Source organism: Acomys minous, assembly GCF_964271855.1.
Source record: "Acomys minous genome assembly, chromosome: 5".
Taxonomy (NCBI): Eukaryota; Metazoa; Chordata; class Mammalia; order Rodentia; family Muridae; genus Acomys; species Acomys minous.
Window position 1 is genome coordinate 128469526 of NC_140494.1, and position 19068 is coordinate 128488593.

The 19068-nt window shown below is 48.0% G+C and overlaps 1 protein-coding gene across 6 annotated transcripts in view; it reads left to right on the plus strand.

The window, feature by feature from the left end:
* RORA (RAR related orphan receptor A) overlaps positions 1-19068 on the plus strand; it is a 764431-nt gene that overhangs the window by 656030 nt on the left and 89333 nt on the right. Inside the window, exon 1 of one of the 6 annotated variants that reach the window (XM_084781233.1) lies at positions 1527-1569. The exons of 3 other annotated variants lie outside the window; for them this stretch is intronic. In XM_084781233.1, coding sequence (XP_084637359.1) covers positions 1566-1569 — 4 coding nt within the window. In that variant the 5' untranslated portion in view covers positions 1527-1565. Of the gene's footprint in view, positions 1-1526; positions 1570-3023; positions 3232-19068 lie in introns of those variants that run through there. 2 more of the 6 variants (XM_084781234.1, XM_084781232.1) reach the window with 2 other exon arrangements.

Here is a 19068-nt window from a genome sequence, read left to right on the forward strand (position 1 = left end):
TCCGCATTTGTGTGTCCACGTCCCACTCGGTGCCAGGTCCATGGGGACAAGCCCAATGGGGCCCCGTATGAGTCTGTGGCCACGTGTAAACTCGTGGGTGAATTTCACGTGATTGTAAGTCCATTTTGACCTTTCTTGCTGAGGTTAGCCAACACCAGTGTTCTTAAGTTCATGTGTATCATCCTCCATTAACCGGAAAGAATTCCCATCCTATGGAATTGCCTTCTTATAACCAATATTCTTTTCTTTTTTTTCCAGACCATTTGTTTTGTTTGGTTTTTGTTTTTTTGAGACAGGGTTTCTCTGTGTGGCCTTGGCTGTCCTGGACTCGCTTTGTAGACCAGGCTGGCCTCGAACTCACAGCAATCTGCCTGCCTCTGCTGGGATTAAAGGCGTGTGCCACCAGGCTCAGCTCAGACCATTTGTTTTAAAGGATGAAAAGAATATATTTCTTAAAACTATTTCCTCCACAGTAGTTATTCCACTGCATTTATTTAACAAAAATCCAATCACTCCTTTATATTTATAATGTTTTGATATTGTACTGTGTCTTTATATGATGGCATTTTAATTTAGTGTGTGAAATTTTGTATCGTTTGAGGTTCCAATTTGATTTCCTTGAAGGAAGTTATGTAGCATTTCCTTCCTGGCTTTATTTGTTTGGTCGAAGACTTATAATTCCGTAGGAAATTTATTCCATGGGCCATCTTTTTTTTTTTTTTTTAAGGTTTCAAAGGTTTCATAAAAGCCATTCCTATGAAGTGCAGTTGTCTCCCCTAGGTTAAAAGCTGGTGATATGTAATAGAGGCGTGTATTAGAAAGAGCATCTAGCCACCCAGGAAGCTCATGACTTACCGTCTGAACTCTGCTGCTCATTAGCTGTAGGATGTGAGAACAACACATCTCCAAAGGGCAAGGTCAGGGCTACATTATCCTGGAAATGTCTTCGCTGAATAAATGTGTAAGTGTTTCAAATAGGTGTGATGAGATTCTGTTTCTACTGAGGACCTCTCTGTGGGAGGAAAGATCATGCTATTTGTAATTGTGGAAGCCCATGTCACCTCACATGTCATCCTTCATCACCAGTTTTCATTCGAAATGGCCTGGAAATAACATTGCTATAGATGTAAGAGTATTCAGTTCGGAGTCAGCTGTCTGCTGGGCAGGCTGGAGCTAATGGGTTCTTACCTACTAAAGCAAGATGCTGTTTTCAAGCAACGCGCTTCTCAGCTGTAGACCGAGATGCACTTGCATGCGTAGCTCAGGACACGTGAGCACTCGCTCCATGACCGTGCGATTTCCCCCTCTGACAATACAAAGGGAAGGAAAATGGCCCCCAGAGCCCACCAGTCAGCTGGTGTGGCGGCACCCTTCTTTTCACGTTGTTAGTGCAAGGGAAACCCAGGACCAAATCTGAAGAACGGGGCGTTGCCTCACTGGGAGATGGCGTTGCATCACGGGGACATGGTGTGATTCCATTTCATAATTGTAAACATTACAGTGGGTATGGCTGATTTCCTTTGCCACCCTTGTCCACATCACTATGGCCGGACAGCTGAGTTAACATGGGTAGGTCCTGGCTTCACATTCTTACCCTGTTGCTTCTTATTTTTTGTGGTTGGATTTTTAAAAAAAGAAAAAAAATTCTATTTGGGAATGAATGTGTCTGAAATCAAACATTTTTGTAAGGCCATAGCTTGACTGAAAGCCAATGATGTTTTCTGATCATTCCAGGCCCAGCACTGTGTAAATGTTTGGAAAACTTGATTCTTCCCCCCCCCCTCCCCCTCCCCCCCCCCTTGAGATGGGGTTGGGAGAATTGGGTAGTGGACAGATTGGAATCTTTTGCTACAGGGCTAGATGTCTGCATGTGTTCTGAATTATGGCCGTAATACATGGGCCAAGGGCAGCTTGGTTATAAGAAAGAGAAATACTAGAACCCTTCCTTCCCTGTTTGATCATCAGGAGTGGGGGGGGGGGGGGGAGGTGTCTCAGAACAGCACTAGGTAAGCAAACTTGGCTTAAAAGATATATATTTTTTTTCTGTTATGCTCAATACTGTAAGTGTACTTGCCAACGTTTTAAGTAAAGCAGACGCCCCGGTAAGTAGTCTTGAAATTAATCATAACGAGATTCATCTGGGGACGGAAATAAAACCGTGATTTACGTTCCCATAAACCCAGTAAAAAGTTTCAAACATTGGAGGAAAGTAAATCTCAATTGTTAGTTGAGTGGCACGGCTAACGGTATTGTCTGTGTTTTCTTCTGTTTAAAATGCAATCAGTGCCTTTTTTTTTTTTTTTTTAAATCTCTGGGGTTAGAAAGCCAGCGCCATTTCCACTTGTAGATGGGTTTTCTGGAGAGTTCTGGATAGGGTGAGGGAATGAGTAGTTGAAATTGCCTGGCACCTGGGGCTCATTTAGCAGGCAGGCATGGTTTTCTAGTTTTTCACAAACAGGGGGTCTCGGGTGCGGGATGCTGCCTGAGCGGGCAGCTGGGAAACAGGACCATGGAAGCTGTGAGCTGGGTGAGTCCCGAAGGTCTAAAAGGGAGCTTGCTCCTTCCCCTGTGCGGGATGTGGGGGGCTGGGATGCTCTGGAACATAAGGGAGACTGCAGCGTCCTCAGACCAGAAGCTTGGTTGTGGCTAACCATCGGGTGGATTTGTCACGGAGAAGGGTTCCGGGACCGAGCGGTTACTGGCGTCCGGGTGCTCGGCTGAAGTAGGGGTGGGCGGTGGCGGGTGGCGGGGGCGGGGGGGGGGGGTTGTCGCTGGAGCGTGTGGAAAGTGGTCAGGAGAGTGGCAGAGAGCTTCCGGGCCGCCACAGGTGATCGGCTGGTGAGGGGGTGGCTGGGGACCTTAGTGCGGGCCCCCCGGGAGCGCCCGAGGGCAGCACCGCGTCCCGGTGGGCCGCTCGCGGTCACCTGCCCGCGGGGGCGGGGCGCGGCGCCCAACTGCACCCGCCTCCTGCCTCCCGCCTCTCGCTCCCGCCCCGGGAGGAAGCGGAGGGGCGCGGTGTAAACAGAGCGGCGGCCGTGATGTCAGCCGGTCACATGGAGCCTCTTATGGCTCGGGATGGCTCTCGGCGGGCGGGCAGCTGCGGCAGCTGCTGCTGTGGCTCGGGCGGCGGCGGCGGCAGCAAGAGGGGGCTCCGGGGTCGGACGGTCGGCTCTCCCTGCGCTCTCCGCACCGCGGCGTAAAGGATGTATTTTGTGATCGCAGCGATGAAAGGTGAGCTCCGGGTGGCCCGCGGGGACTCGGGTGGACTGGCGGCTCCGGGGGGCGGGGAGGAGGGCGCGCAGGGGGAGGGGTGGGCGCGCCTGCCCAAGCGCACGTACAGCTCAGGGGCAGCCGCTCGAACCCAACCCGGCCTCCCGGGCCACGGCAACGTAGCCACAGGAGCCCAGAGGAAGGAACCGGCCTGCCTCGGGTCGTGGGAGCTGGACTCACGGGCCCGATCGCCCCTCCAGCGTCTCCTTAGCCGCTGTCACTCGCCTGGGTGCGCCTGGCACCCAGCGGGGCTTCCCTAAGAAAGTTTGCCGAGAGTCGCGGCGGCTTGGGACGCGTAGAGCGGATCTGGCAACTGGGAGGAAGCTGGGGACGTTCACACTGGGTCCCCAGGGCCCGCACCCCAGGACAGCTCTGGCCTATGTTTGGGGTGGGGGGGAGGAGCGGCGGCCAGGCTGGGCCCTGCATGCGAACGCTGGTGGTGTCATCCTCGGGACTGGTTAGCGTTCCAGGCCTGGCGTCGGAGCTCCGCACGGCCACTCCACCCTCTGCTGATCCGGAGCGCCCGAGTGGCCAACGGGTTAGGGAAGTGCGGCGTTGGGTCCTCTGGACGCTGCCACTTCCGAAAGCGCGCGGGCCGGAGCCAGCCCTGCTCCCAGAACGTGCCAAGACGCCCTCGGCCGCTGTCCCGGCCGCTAAACGCCCGGGCTACACACTAGTGCATGGATGTAGGGAGACAATCCGATCAGCCCATGGGATTGGCGGGCAGAGGTCGAGGTTAGACCGCTGCGAGGGCCTGCGAGCACAGGTTGGCCGCAGTCAAGCCTCTTCGCCCCGGGCCTTCCTCCCTGATCCGGTGTTTAGAGCTTGGCGGTAGTAAGGTAAAACGGAAAAAAAAAAAAAAAAGGAAACGGTGTGCTGGCTTCAGGTTCCCCAAGGTGAGGCGGGAAGAAGCGCAAGCAAGCCAGGGAAGTTTGTGATGGAGACAAAGTTTGGAGGTGCGCAGGAAGTTGCTTGTGCGGCAGGGAGAGACCTAGACACGCACTTCGACCTTTGCAGATGGCCGTGGAAGACTCACACCGCAGTACTTTGCGCGATCCTGTGCCGGCTGTATCCTCACAGCGGATAATCTGCCCAAGCAGTGTGCAGGCCCAGTCGCCCGGCTTGGGGATTTAAAGCCCCATCTGTCTGTGGCACAGTGACCACTGCTCTCCGAGCGGGGGGGCGGGGTGGGGATGGGCAACAGCTGAGCACCCCAATGGGCTTGCAAGGGTTTTGTCCGCCCGTCGCGGGCGCCCTGGTGCTCGTTAAACGTTTGCTAGGTTCGGGATTATTTTGTTGTTGCAATCCAGGATGAGGGACATCGGTACCACAACTGCGCTGGCTTTACTTTCAGATCACCGTGGGTTTTTTTGTTTTTGTTTTTGTTTTTTACTTAGAGATTGGGTGGCATCTTTTATTAATTATTAACAGGTCGAAGCGTTCAGGACGCCGAGATGAGCTGGCTGTGTGCAATGAAATCTTTCTTGTAGGATGCGCCCACGGCAAATTTAGAGTCTTTTCCTCTACCGCTTGCGGGAAGTGTGATTGAATCACTTTTATAATATGTTACTGGGGTAGCAAAAGAGGAAAGAGCTTCCCGTGGTCTTAAGTGTGTGTGAAGGAAAGGTGTTGAGGTTTCTTATTATGTAAAAGAAATCTGTTTCCCCTCCCCAAAAGAAAACCTTAGCATTGCTTCCTCTAAAGTGAAAACTGACTTCAGAAGCCATGAAGCCATCTGCATTTTGTTCCCTCGCCTCCTTAAATTAAAAAAGAAAAAAGAAAAAAAAAGAATTTGTTGTTTGGAAAGTGTTGGAGATGGTCCTTTTCCATTCTGTTTGCCGCTTGTGTTGTTGGGGAGAAAGGTGAGACGCTGAGGGAGACTTTCTAATTGCCTTTCCTCCTACTGAACAGTGAACCCCTCAAACATTAAGGAAATATCCTTTCGTGATGTTATTTGGAGCTGATATTTTCTTAGTAAGTTGGCTTTGGGGTTTTGTAGGTTTAGTACCAAGGGAAGTTCTAGCCAGACTGGCTTTGTGATAAAGCCCCGAGATCCTCAGTATTTACCCCCAAGTCATCCCCCCACACACACACAAACCCATCCTCTGGCTGCCAAAAAAAAAAAAAAAAATCCTAGATTGATAGTATTGTCATTGAGAATGAAAAACAAACAAAAAAACAAAAACACTGTAACCTACAAGTCCCATCAGTGCAGTTTTCTTTAAAACCCAGGCTTGGGGTGGGGGGTTGGGGGTGAGTATTAGAGTGTTTCAGCATCTCTACGACTTGTGTCTTAACAGGATTGTCTTGCTTTGGTGCAAAACTTAACTGAAGAGAAATAGTTTGTGGGAAAGCAAAGAATGTTGTAAATGTTTCCATATCAGATTTAAGGGAGGAAAAAAAAAAAACCTGGCCCGGGATCATATTAAATGCTTCCCTGCTGCCTCTTGGTTTTAATAGTTAAATTGGTTCCATATGCAAAAGTTTACATAATTAGATTCTTCTTCGTGCAAAACAGAAAGGGCCTTCTTCATAGTATAGCTTTTCGGTGTGTAAAACGCCTCTGAACAGAGAGGAAGAGGAGAGAGAGAGACATCCTCTTTGTTGCCCGGTTTAATGGTGATGTTTTTATTTTTTATTTTTTATTTTAAACATTAAATCACGCCTTCTTGAACGCACCAAAGAAGAAAATCTTCTCTCTGTGTCAGTTGTCAAATTAGTTTAGGCTTAAAGTGGTTCTGTGCTTAGGAAGTATCGGCCTTGAGTTTGGGCAGCTCCCTTCAGTGTGTGTGTGTGTGTGTGTGTGTGTGTGTGTGTGTGTGTGTGTGTGTGTGTTTGTCCCCACTACCATTTGTGTTGCTCCTTGGGGCACAGGGAGAGAGTAGGGGTGATATTGTGGAGGGCAAGGAAGGGTTAGGTCATCACATGGGCCAAGTACTCCCGGCTGGTAGCTGAGGGCTGAAAGACTCAGAGCGAAAGCGGTTGGCGTTGTATGGCTTTGCAGCCCCTGTTTGTGTAGAAGGGACTTGGAGTCCCGGAGGCTCAGGTGGAGGCCTCCATTCTCCCATGGACCCTTCTTACAGTTTGTCGCACAGATGCAAGGCACCTTTAACCCTTGGGAAGTACTCTGTTTATTGGACTTCCGTGTCACACTTAACTCGAACAGTCTGGAAGAATTTGGCTTTTTTTTTTTTTTTACCATGTGAAAATCGGATTCAGTTTCTAGTTTCATTTTAAGTATCCTTCCTGTGGTATCCCTGACCTGACATGTGTGTCCCATTGAGGGGACCCTGTGATAGATAGGACTGAGAGAAAGTGGTGGCTGAACCTGGAAAAGCAAAAGTTCAAATGGCTGCCGCTACTGGGCCAAGCGGCATTTTGTTGTTGTTTTGTTTTATTTTATGTTTTGATCTTGCGAAGAGGATTCAGTTGTTTGAAAGACAGAAGAAGGTCTGAGGCCTGAGAGGCGGTTCACTGGGTGAGGGCTCTGGCTGCCAAATCTGAGGACCTGAGTTCTGTCCCTGGGACTCAGCGAGTGGAGGGACCGACTCCCACAAGTTAGCCTCTGACCTCCACGTATGTGTCATGACGCACACAAGTCCACATGCATATAGATGTAATAAAACAAACACTAAAAATAACTAAAGGCAGGATGTCTGAACCTGTGCATGGCTGTAAATAGAGCCTTGACTGTCCTGAGATGGTATTTGAAGCGAGGTTTTCATAGGCAGCCTCTCAATGCTATGTATTTCAGTTATGTCACATGCACAACAAAAGAACGCTTCTGTCGGTGCTTGGCCGTGGCCTGAGCTGAGCACTATAGTTGTAAACATTAGCCAGGTAGAAAGCAATACGATGTCTAAGCAAATACATACTTTAATTTAAGTCCCGATTGTTTTTATGCCTAGTAGATGCACCTGAAAATAGATTCTTGGTCCCCTCAACCCCGTTCCTCACATCTTTCCTTCCAAGCCTTGGGGATCACAACACCAATGGCCCAGGTCAGCAAACATCTGGGGGAGCAGCCATTGGCTTTGCAAGTAGCCCTGTGGCTCCTAAGAAGATAGGTATAGTATTTAGAAAGGGCCATTTGTTAGAACCCAAGTTAACTTCGTGTCTGGATGGATGGATCTTCAAAGGCGTTGTAGAGTTTGTTTTTCTTAAAAATTTCACCACCAGAAAAGTCCCCCGTGTGGAATTTGTTGTCTGGGTATACTGTGTAATAAAGGTGTTTGTGCAGGCCTGGGTACAGCTAGGTTTGTGCAGCGGCAGCTTTGTATGTACAGGTCCTCTTTCCTTAGCACCGAAAGAAAAGGGAGAATAGGTTTTTCCTGTTTGCTGCATACTCACAATGTTTATTGCAGAAAACCAAGGTTGCTTTGGTTTGTGTGTTTCATGTTTGACCGTTAAAACCCGTAATTTTTAGATATCAACTCCATCAGCTATATTCATTTTATATTTTTTCTAATTTAAGATATACTTTTAAACATTCACTTGTGACATCAAGTATGAACTGATGTTTATTGCTGTTTTCAAGCCCACCCACTGACCCATAGAAGAGTGACAGACAGAAATCTCTGTCCCCATCTCGCCGCTCCTTGAGAATCCTTCCCAGTCATTCTGTCCGGCCTTGGGACTGGTGAACAGAGAGATTCACGGTGTGAGCTCTCTGTGACCATCAGGACTGTGGCCTTTCCCATAAACTGTCAGAGCATCAACCTAGAGAAAATGTTTAAACAAGAGCTCGTATTCACTAATTGGCAATATGGGGAGGGGAACACTTGAAATATTTTGTTTCTAGATTTTTTTTTCTTTCTTTCTTTCTTTTTTTTTAAGTGAAATGCTAGCCCCTGTCAGGGTATGACGGTATAGCTTACACCTCTGCTCTCGTGGCTATAAAAAGCAAGGCCAAGTTTGCTCCCTGCCAGGGCTTTTCTTTTGTCAGTTTCTGACTTTTCTCTCAAGTTGACCAGGCATTTCCCAAACCAACAGGAGTATCAATCTGTGTAGCTAACCTGCACTTCATGTCTCCCACACACTCCTGCTTGTGCCCTCTGATGATCCCATGCATTTGAGCTGACGAAAATGAAGCTACTCAGATCAAGGGCCATAGCCAATTTCTTTCAGCTGACAACCAGTAGGGCCTGGACCAGGCCATCAAGTCCCACCATCTTCCTGCCAACTGCACCCCCACACACACACACACCAAGGAAGTTGTAAAAATGTCTTGTACATAACTTTGCCCCTAGTTAGTGTAAATAAATCTGCCATTTATATGGGGGGAAAATAGATTCAATTATGTAATGCTTTGCTGAGCCTAATATCTTTAAATTACTCTTTAATAAAATCAATTTGGTACGAATGGGGTTATTCTTATTTGCTTCTCTTTGCTCTTCATGATTTTCATTAAGGCTGCTTCATATTAAGATCTGGGAGAAACCTAAGTGTGACTTTCCTAAACAATACAGAACAGCATCATGCAGTGCCGCTAACGTGTGCCAGGAGTCACCATCAGGACAGAACAGGACCAGATATTTGTCTGTCTGTTCCATTTATCTTTAGGTAAAGGAGGGCTTTACAAATGTGCCTTCTCATCTCAATATGCCTCACGTGGTCCAGTGCTTATGACCGTGGCTGTGCTGATAGCCAAGGGGCGTCGGTACCCACTGCTGAGAGACTTGGTGTCTTTCACAGCAGCAGAATAGACGTTTCTTGACTGAGACGCAGAAGCTCGCCTCTCCCTGTGTTGGTGCTGAACCTCTCCAGCTACTGGGTTGGGGGATGCTGTCATTTCAGAGGCTCGGGGAGAGACGAAACTTGAAGTCCCATCAGCAACCAGGTGTCCTCCTCGGCATTCCTGTGACACGAATGTCCTGTCATCCCTGAACACTTCCTATGATGAGGAGCTCACTGTCTCCAGAAGTAGCTTATTCCGTGTTGAATTAGAAAAATCATCTCATACCAAGAACACATCTCTGTTGGGCACACGTAATCCATCCTTCAAACTGAAGACAGCTATTTGAAAACTAGTAGAAACTCATACACACACACACTCACACACACACATGTGCATGTACACACACATGCACACACACACACACAAAAGCTCTGCTGTTCCTTTACCTTCCATCTCACTCGAAGTTCATGGTCTTACACTCTTGGTCAGTTTCTTCCTCAAATGTGCTTTAGTTTGTGTAGAAACACTTGAAATTTTGATGACAAAAGTGAGTTCCAGCTGCCGGGTATAATATGGCCGACCTGCTGCTTAACTCATCACGTAGGAAAAAGGAAAATATGACTTAGAGATTAAACAAAAGCAAAAACAAAAACAACTTTGTTTCAAACATATTAAGGCACGAAAGAAGGGTCTCATAAACTCCACAGGGTAATCTTTATAATTTGTGAAAGTAGGGTCTTCAGTGTTTATGGGTACATGATTCAACTTATGTTGATTAAACTATCGAAGAAAATAAAAGACGTCACAAAAATAATTATAGGAACATTACAAGCTCTTAGAGCTGTTTTTAAAAAGCAGTATCACATCTGAGATAAGGCTGCCCTCTAGTGGATGCTTGCTCACGGCAAGCAAAAGCCACATTGGTGCCAATGAAATTCCCATCAGGCTAGTGGAAAAGGTCAAAGGTTGTGAATATTTTTTCACACGCTGTGAGACATTCTTCACCAGGTTCAAACGTGTAATTCGTTATCTTATGCTGATATTAGAAACGACTTACTAGAAAATGAATTTCTACAGGTTTTTTATTGGAAGGAAGAAAGGGTCGTTTTTAAGAAACGTAAGCTCCATTGAATCTATACTATATTTGAGTGACATTTGGTTTGTAAGCAGTTAAGACCTGAATAAAAATCCTTGTTTTGCCATAAAAGTTTTAACTTCAGTTTTATTCTCCACTTTTCTTTTCCTTTTTTAAAAAATAAGTCAGTAAAACCCAGCGTTGTTCTTTTTCAAATCAAGACCTTTGTACACACACACATGCACACACACATGCGCGCGCGCACACACACACATGCGCACGCGCACACACACACACACACACATACACACACACACACACACACACACACACACACACACACGAGTCAATAATGAGAATCACTGATGATCTTTTTGGCATCAAAACAATTTTAAATATGGATGCAGAAACTGTTTAGCTCCTTGGTTTGATTCACCCAAATTTTCAGGTTGCCTAGAAAATAAAGTGTCTATGATTGGGTGGGGGGGGGAGAAGGGGAGAGCTTGATAGAGTTTGCAGGTTACACTACCCTACATACATAGGCTGGGGTGTTGGTGCCCAGTTGGTAGAGAGCACCCAGAGGCCCTGTGTTCAGTCTCCAGCTCTGTGTAAAGCAGGCAGGCGTAGTATGGTGGTACACTCCTGTAATCCTTGCAGCAGAGGTAGGATGACCCAATGTTGAAGGTCTTCCTCAGCTAGGGGGGCGGAGGGGGGTGATCTGAGGCCAGCAGCTAAAGCTCAGAAACAGACGAACAAACAAAAAAATAACCACAAACATAAAGGGACTCAGTATCAGAGCAGAGAAAAGAATTCATTTGCATAACATTTAGTGAGCTCTTTAGTGAGCTTTGAGTTTGGCTCTGACCAGTGTGTCAACCAAGAAACAATCTTACCTGTGTGAAGGAGCCAGAGGCACAGAAATACTGAAAATACTGGTTTTCCTATTGAAATGCCTTGGCAGGGGAGGGGCCTCCCAGAGGTGTAAGAACACAAGGTTTGTGGGATCCAAGCAGCAACAGCTGGGGTGACCAGGAGGAAGGACACTGCCTGGATTTTCCAGAAGGGGGAATATGGCTTGCTGGTACTCGAAAGAGGTGAAAACAAGGCAACAACCAAACCAAACAAGGGTTGGAGTGGGGGACAACCGCACTGCTGTTCTGGCCCTTTGATCTTAGAAATAAGGCCAGGGCTTCAGAAGTGAGGACTTGCGGTTAGGTTGAGAGCAGCTACTGAAGCAAATTGTTTGTTTCAAAGTGTGACACCCAGAAGTGTGATCCTCATGCTGTTTGTAATTTTTTGTCACAGATTGTTATCTCCCTTTCTCGCTTCTGATTTCTACAGAACACAGGGCAAACATAAATATTTATTTCGGACGATCCTAGACCGTTCTGGTGGCACCTGTATGCTGGTATAGTCAGACTCACGTTCTTCCGTTCTTCCTGTCAGTCGGGTGTCTCGGGTCGTGAATCAGCATTTTCTTTTTTAATATACCAAGATGTTGGCAGCCACAGTTAACCAGAGAGGGATGTGTTGAGACTGTTGGGCTCATGAGTTTGTAGTTTCTCAGAGGTATATGCCATTTGAAACCAAGGAGACTTGGTGGTACTCGAAAACGATCCCACAAAACATTAATGTAACTGGGGAAGGCCACAACTCTTACATGTGTGTGTGAACATGGCTTGCTTTCAAGTAATCTAAGAGTTAACTAGGAAGTGTCTGCGTAAATGATTCTGCATAAGACTGGTTTCCAACCCTGGACTAAAATCCTAGCTGGACTCTGCAGCAGGCGGATTACTGAGTCCCACCTAGCGATGGCCTGATGGAGTCAGTGTAGGGTGGGGCCCGTAGGGTGGATTTAATCAGCATCCTGGGTGTTTCTGATGCAGGCATCCTTGGGCCTCAATCTGTTACGCCCTTGTGTTCTAAGCTGAAGCAGCTGGGTGGGCAGTGGGCGCTCTACTCCTTCCATGGTTCCTAGCGGCTGTCAGTCTGCACCATCCCATGGGAAACATTTATCTTGCACGCAGTTCTGTTTCTGGTGGCCTGGGCCAAAGCCAAGGAGTCAGGACTTGTGAAAGTTCTGGTGGTTTCGAGGGTTAGGTAGGTAGGTTTGGGAAGCCCTACCTAAGCCTCTTTCTTTTCCCCCAAAGAGTTTCTCTGTGTAGCCTTGGCTGTCCTGGACTTGCTTTGTAGACCAGGCTGGCCTCTGCCTCCCTGAGTGCTGGGATTACAGTGGTGTACCACCGTACCTAGCCCTTCAGCCTCTTAAGTAAAGATGGAAACAAGACTCCCAACAGGTAAACACAGACTTCCCCGGAGTCCACTGAAAGAGACACGAGATGGGCACCCACCTTGAGGGATTTCTGCCATCACTTCAGTAATAGCCACACTTTGAAATAGTTCTCTGAGGCCTTGCTATCCACCGGTGTGGAGGAGGAAGGGTTCGATCACTAACTCCAGGTCTCTTCACCCCAAATAACCCAAACAGGAGAGGGTTCTGAGGCTGTCCAGGTCATCGACAGAGATGCCTGTGACACTGGCAAAGCTCTGAACTTCTTTTTCTGAATGACACTTGTCTGGGGCACTGGCCTCTGTTGGCAACATAGTCTCAGTGAATTGAAGCCCTATGTGCTTTGGGACAGTGGCAGGTGTGGGAGGAGTGTGCCACAGACTCCAGGCTAATCCCAAGGGAGCCAGCGATATCTTTTCCATGTTGCTTTTTAAATGTTTTATTTTATTTCTTTTTAGCAACAAAGTAAAGATTCCTTACCCCTCAGGCTCCTCAGCATTTCCTAGTAACAAAAGGGTCTTTCTGGGGCACAAGCATCCCCTGAGTGTGTCTGTAGTAGCCAACCTGGGGGAGTGGGCTTAAGGGAGACTCCAAATGACCAGACACCCTTCCTCTGACTCTAAATGACCAGACACCCTGTGTCTCATTCCAATGACCAGACAGACACCCTGCCTTTTGTGTAGAGTGAGCTCTTATCCGGCAAAGCCAGTAAAAGCTGGCCTCTGAGTGCTGTGGAGGTAGACAACACTCCAGCCCGCTCCCGTCCTGGAAAGTGGTGGCGCAATACCCCCTTGCTTGCGGCAGCTTCGCTGCTGTACGGACAGCAGTGACCATAGCATGCGTAGTCTGTGTCCTTGGTGAGTATGTGCCATGGCGGGTGGGGTTTAAATAAACATGCCAGCTGCCTCCACATAGGTACCTGCAGCAGCACGGCCAGTCTGACACGGAAATAGGACGGTGGCATGGTGGATGAGCATGAGAGGCCTCAGTCCACTTCCCCAACCCTCCTAAGTGGCCTGCAACAGGCCTAAAAGGGAACACAGAGGCCATCTGCTCTCTTAGCACCCGTATGTTAGACTGTTAGGGATTAGAGAGCTGGATCAGCATTTAAGAACACTTACTGCTCTTACAGAGGGCCTGAGTTTTGTTACAAGCACTCGAGTCAGGTGGCATCCAGCTACCTCTTAACTCCAGTGCCAGATCCAACACCTTCTGGCTTCCTGTACTCATGCGCACGCACATACACACACACACACCCCACCCCCACACAGACATATGCTTAAAAGTACAATTTTAAACTGTGTGTGTGTGTGTGTGTGTGTGTGTGTGTGTGTGTGTGTGCTGGTCTATTTGAGATTCTGGTGATCTCAGTGCGATGTCATTGGTGGCTTGCAAGTGCTGGTACATTTTAAGCGCCACAGAGGATTCTGGTTGAGAAATTGCTCAAGTTCAACACCTTTATTTTATGCATGAGTCATGTGCCCCCCCCCCCCCCGCCCCAGTGTTGCCACACCGTGTCGAGGAGTGGAAAGCCCCTGCGTGTGCAGAGGGGCAGGAAAAGGCGCAGACGTGGGTCCCAGTCCAGATCTGCTGCGCGGTAACTGGCAGGTTCTCTCTCTTCCTCTCTTTGCCTGTTCATAAAATTGGAAGGTTGCGCGACGGACAGCTGGCGAGCTCCTTAACAGAGCTCAATTTTTTTTTTTAAATGAAGATGTTTTTATTACACCTGAAGAGGTGGGCTGGTATCCCGCTCAAGATGTAGGGAGTAATCGCTAGAGATGCTTCCCCTCACCCCCAACCAGCTCCTTTTGGAAGTGAAAATTGTGAGGTAGGAAGAGGTAAGAGGTCACTGCTGCCAGCTACTTAAACACATTTTAAAACAAGCAGGCTTTCATGAATATTCGCAAATATGCCCAGATTTAGTGCTGGCAAATGACAGCCCTGCTTTTTGTCAGGGTCTAGCCCAGAGCCTTTTCCACTGTTGATGGTTGAGGTGAGGCCTAAGGGTGGGGACTGGCTGAAAAGCGTAAACAGCCTTAACCACTGTAGTGATTGTATCCCTGACTTCAGCCCCAAATCCCAAAGAAATGTAGTCTCTGCGTTGATAAAGCAGGCGGAAGCAGTGCGCCTCCTGTGCCACCTGGGTGTAAAAGGAAAACACCGGAAACTAAGCTAGGAGAAGATCCTGTTCCGGCTTCGCCTGAGGCCTGGGATACCTAAGAACTTGAGTTTTATTGCAAAGCGGATCACAAAGAGCCGGGGTCTGTTAGGAGCCAGTGTGGTGCAGTGCGAGCTGAGCACTTAGCCCGGTCAGCGTACTGACATTCTTGGCCGGGGCAGGGAAGAGTGTGATATCTGACATTTCCGGGAGTAATTGAAACAAAGTTTGAAGGCAGGCATGGTGACCCACGCCTTTGATTCTATCGCTCAGGGAGGCAGAAGCAGGAGGGTCTCTCTGAGTTCAAGGCCAGCCTGATCTACAAAAGGAGTCCAGGACAGCCAAGGCCTGTCTCAGGAAAAAAAAAAGGGGGGGGGGGTAGGGGGCGAGGAGGGGAAAGAATAAAGAAAAAAGAAAGAAAAGAAAAACAAATTTTGAAAAAAAAAATCTAATGGGCATTGACACATGAAATTAGAGTCATGTCTTCCTTCTGTGGCCTGCTTGCTGGCTGGGTAGAAATGAAACGCATGGGGAAAGCGAGGCGTCCGTCCGTCCTGCAAAATCTTCTAACAGAAGTTTCCTGTTTCCACCACTGCAGAGAAACAAAGTTGATTATGATGGGTTAAGAAGGTTCAAACTTTTGGCAGCCTCTCCAAGCCCCCTGCCGCTGTCGCCTCCTCAAACCCTTTTGAAGTGGCTTACAAGTTTCTGTGTTGCAAATGGTTGCTTAGGAGAAACACCAGACTGAACTCCCCCTTTTTGAGGGTTGTTCGGGATGTTTTCATTTGCTAGAAATCTGTTTTGCACTTAAGCTTCTCCTGTAGAAGTTTGGTTACGAACCATCTGATGATGATGCCTCGGGGTGTTTACAGAAGAGCAGAGCCCTCCCCCACCTCAGATAGCTCGGGTAATCGGCAGACACGGGGAAAACATGTTCTTAAGGATTTGATGCTTGTAAAAAAGGAGCTGTAAAGGACCATGGCTTTTCAGATGTGAGAAGTGACTGGCGGCTCTCCTTGTAGGCGTGCTGGTAGCCATGAAGTCTCCGAGTCCAACATCAAAGCTGTCAGTTTACTCCACCAGTGACTTGCACATCAAAGGGGGGCCTTAAGACAAGGGTGTGCACCTAGGGAGCTGGTACCTCACAGCCAGAGCCTCTGGGGGTCGGGGGTGGTTGGCTGGCAGACCTTCGTTGCATGAGTGACCGGGAGTTTAGAAATAAGCTGAATGAGAACTGTATTTTCTCCTGTCACTTGACACTTTACTTAGGAGAGAGTCATCATAGGAGAGATCTGATCCTTCCCGTAGCAAACTCTGCACCAAGGTGCTCATCTGGCACTTTACCTAGTATGCTATGTGGAATTTTTCAACCAAACAGGATAGTAGTTGACTCGCCCTTGTTTGTAGTCTCTGTCTCCCTCTCTCCCTCCCTCCCTCCCTCTCCTTCCCTCCCTCCCTCTCTCCCTCCCTCCCTCCCTCTCCTTCCCTCCCTCTCTCTCCCTCCCTCTCTCTCTCTCTCCCTCCCTCCCTCTCCCTCTCCCTCTCCCTCTCCCCCCCCTCTCATTAACTTGTGGGTGGAGTCCTGCTGAATCAGATGTGTGGTACTTAACAGGTGTTGTGTGTGATAATGAAATTTAGACCTGTTCAACCAGCTCTTAATTAATCGCCTGGTCTATGTCTGTTTCCCCAACTCATGTCATGTGTATTCCAAAATGCTGAGGTTAGAACAAGATTCAAGAACACGCCCCTTGGATATTACATTGAAAATAAAACCAGCCATTCGAGTATTAGGGGTGGTTTGAAATAATATGCTCTTTTTTTTTCTTTCTTCTTCTCCCCACCCCCACCCCTTGCCTTTGAAATTTGAGATTCTTTTTATAGTTTAGCTTCAGTAATTTACTCATTTTTAAATGCTATTGAAAAATAGTAGTGCCTGGTGCAGTCATTAATAAATACAAAGCAGCCTTCTCAGGGCTCCAGGGAAACCTAATCAACACACAGTGTTACTAATTGATGCTGTACTGAGCCAGCAGAAGCATCGGATCAGTAGACAGAAGTTAGGAACTACGGGGATTATGTCGACATCAAGGGCTGAAAATTACAGTAAGGCCTCTTCAGGGGAGTATGCATTTGCATTCGGCTGAATTAGGACACCCGATTATTTTTTTAAGACACTGGTAAGAATGCACCCCAAGTACCCCACTATATGAAAGGTCTAAAGGTGGGGGTATAGGTGTGGATAGGGGCTGAACTAGTTTGTTTACTTTTTGTTTTAACTCATGATGGCTTGGTAATTTTTCTTTTTGTGTTTCTTTTTTCTTTTTCTTTCTTTCTTTCTTTTTTTTTTTTTTTTTTTTAACACAGGGTTTCTCTGTGTAGCCTTGGCTGTCCTGGACTCGTTTTGTATACCAGGCTGGCCTCGAACTCACAGCGATCCACCTGCCTCTGCCTCCCTGAGTGCTGGGATTACAGGCATGCGCCACCTCACCAAGTAATAATTTTTCAATAACATGATATAATGGGACTTTTTTTCTTAGCAACAAAATGCTAAGGAAATCAACTGTACAGACTTTTTTCTGTTTCTATTTATGTGTGTGTGTCTGGTGTGTGTGTGTCTGTCTGTGTGTCTGTGTCTGTGTGTCTGGTTGTATGTCTGTGTGTTTGTCTGTGTGTCTGTATGTGTGTGTGCCTGTATGTGTCTGTGTGTGTGTCTGTACTTGTATGTCTGTGTGTGTGTCTGTGCCTGTGTATGTCTGTGTGTGTGCCTGTGTATATGTGTGCCTGTGTATGTCTGTGTGTGTGCCTGTGTATATGTGTGCCTGTGTATGTCTGTGTGTGTGCCTGTGTATATGTGTGCCTGTGTATGTGTGTGTGTGTGTGTGTGTGTGTGCGCGCGCGCACCACCCCCCTCCCGTTTGTGCGCTGTGTCAGCTCTCCCCTTCCACTGTGGGCTCTGGGTGTCCACCTCAAGTCCACAGGGCTTTCATGGCCAGCAGCTCTACCTTCTGAGCCACCTCATCAGATTCTTTGTTTTATAACACAAAATTTATATCGAATTGCCACAATTGACTTTTTTAAGTAAGAAAATAAAAGCAGGGAAGACGGGTGGGTGGGGACAGAATTAAACTAAACCTTTTAAATCTTCTTTACCCCAGATCTACCAGGACACAAGCCAGGAGCAGATTAGACAGCTTCTAGATTCTATAGTCTCTGTCCTCCACACAGTGGCCCTCAGGGTGTGACCCAGGGGTCTCAGAGGGTTCCCTGGGCCCTCTCATGGCTTCTCAGAGATTAGAAGGAATTGTATGAAAATGCTAAGACAGTGCTTGCTCTTTGTGCTGTGCTGACCTCCTGCACAGTGAACAGCACTTGTGAGTAAAACTGCTGGATGCCCGGCCTGGGTTGCAGCTCATGGGCTCTTTCATTGTTGTACACTTGGTGTTAATACAAAGAAACAGTCAGTGCAGTTCCATTTAAGACTGTCCTTGATGAGGCGGCACACATACACAAAAAATGCTAGTTTTTAATTTCAAAAACGTCGTATTGTTGTGAGGGGACAGGGGGCGCGTGCTGTGGGATGGGCAGGGGCGTATACTGTATGCCATTCCTCATCTATGAAGGTCACACAACAACTGTGTAGAGTCAGCTCTCTCCTTCCGCCTTCAAGTGGGGTACAAGACCCTAATTCAAGGTCTCCAGACTCAGGTGCCCTTAACTGCTGAGCCCCTTCTCCCTCCCGACCGTAGTTCAGTTTTGGCCGCAGGGCACGTACCTTTCGAGTGCCCTTCGTAAGATGTCACTTCCTTCTTGGGCACTGGTCTGTCTCTGGGGAGAAGTAGTGTGTGCCCTTGTCTGCACTGAGAGCTAACCTGGTACTTCTTAGGTGGGACTCCCTGTGCTCTGACAGAATGGCTGGCTGGGGTTATTCAGCCTTGGGTATGTGTCACACAGACTCTCTGAAGCGAACCAAATGTCTGTCGTGTGGAGGAGAACAGGCAGCTGTGTTTCTTGTCAATAAGTTCGGTCTTGCATGCAGAAATGACAGGTTTGGAATACCAGAGTCCAACCCCACGGTCGGCGTGGTGTTTAGGAGCTGCTCTGGTGTTGGGGGCGGGGAGCTAAGCATGGTGAGCCCTTGAGAGGATCACGCCCGATAAAGAGATGTGTCACCACTTAGGAAAACTACAGAACTCAGTGAACCAACCGTCTCTGTGAAACCAATGCATAGGATTACAAAACCGTGCGAGGCTGCGAGGCTCAGCCACAGGACAAGATACAGCAACTGATTTGAACTGAGCCAAGCATCGAGTCAAACTGGTGTGGTTTCAGGATCCATATTCTAATTAATAGCTTACTGGGCACCATGGTTCCCACTGCTCAACCCAGCACTTGGGAGGCAGGAAGTCTGTCATCAGTTTGAGGCCGGCCTGGTCTCCAGAGGAAAATCCTGTCTCAAAATAAACAACACGAATAGGAAAGGAAAGCTTCCACTTGTTAAGTCTGTATGAAGCATCACAGAACACCCGGAATTGCCTGGAGAGGCCCGTGATGTGGCCCGGGTGGTAGAGTGCCTGCCTAACATGTAGGAAGCCCATCCC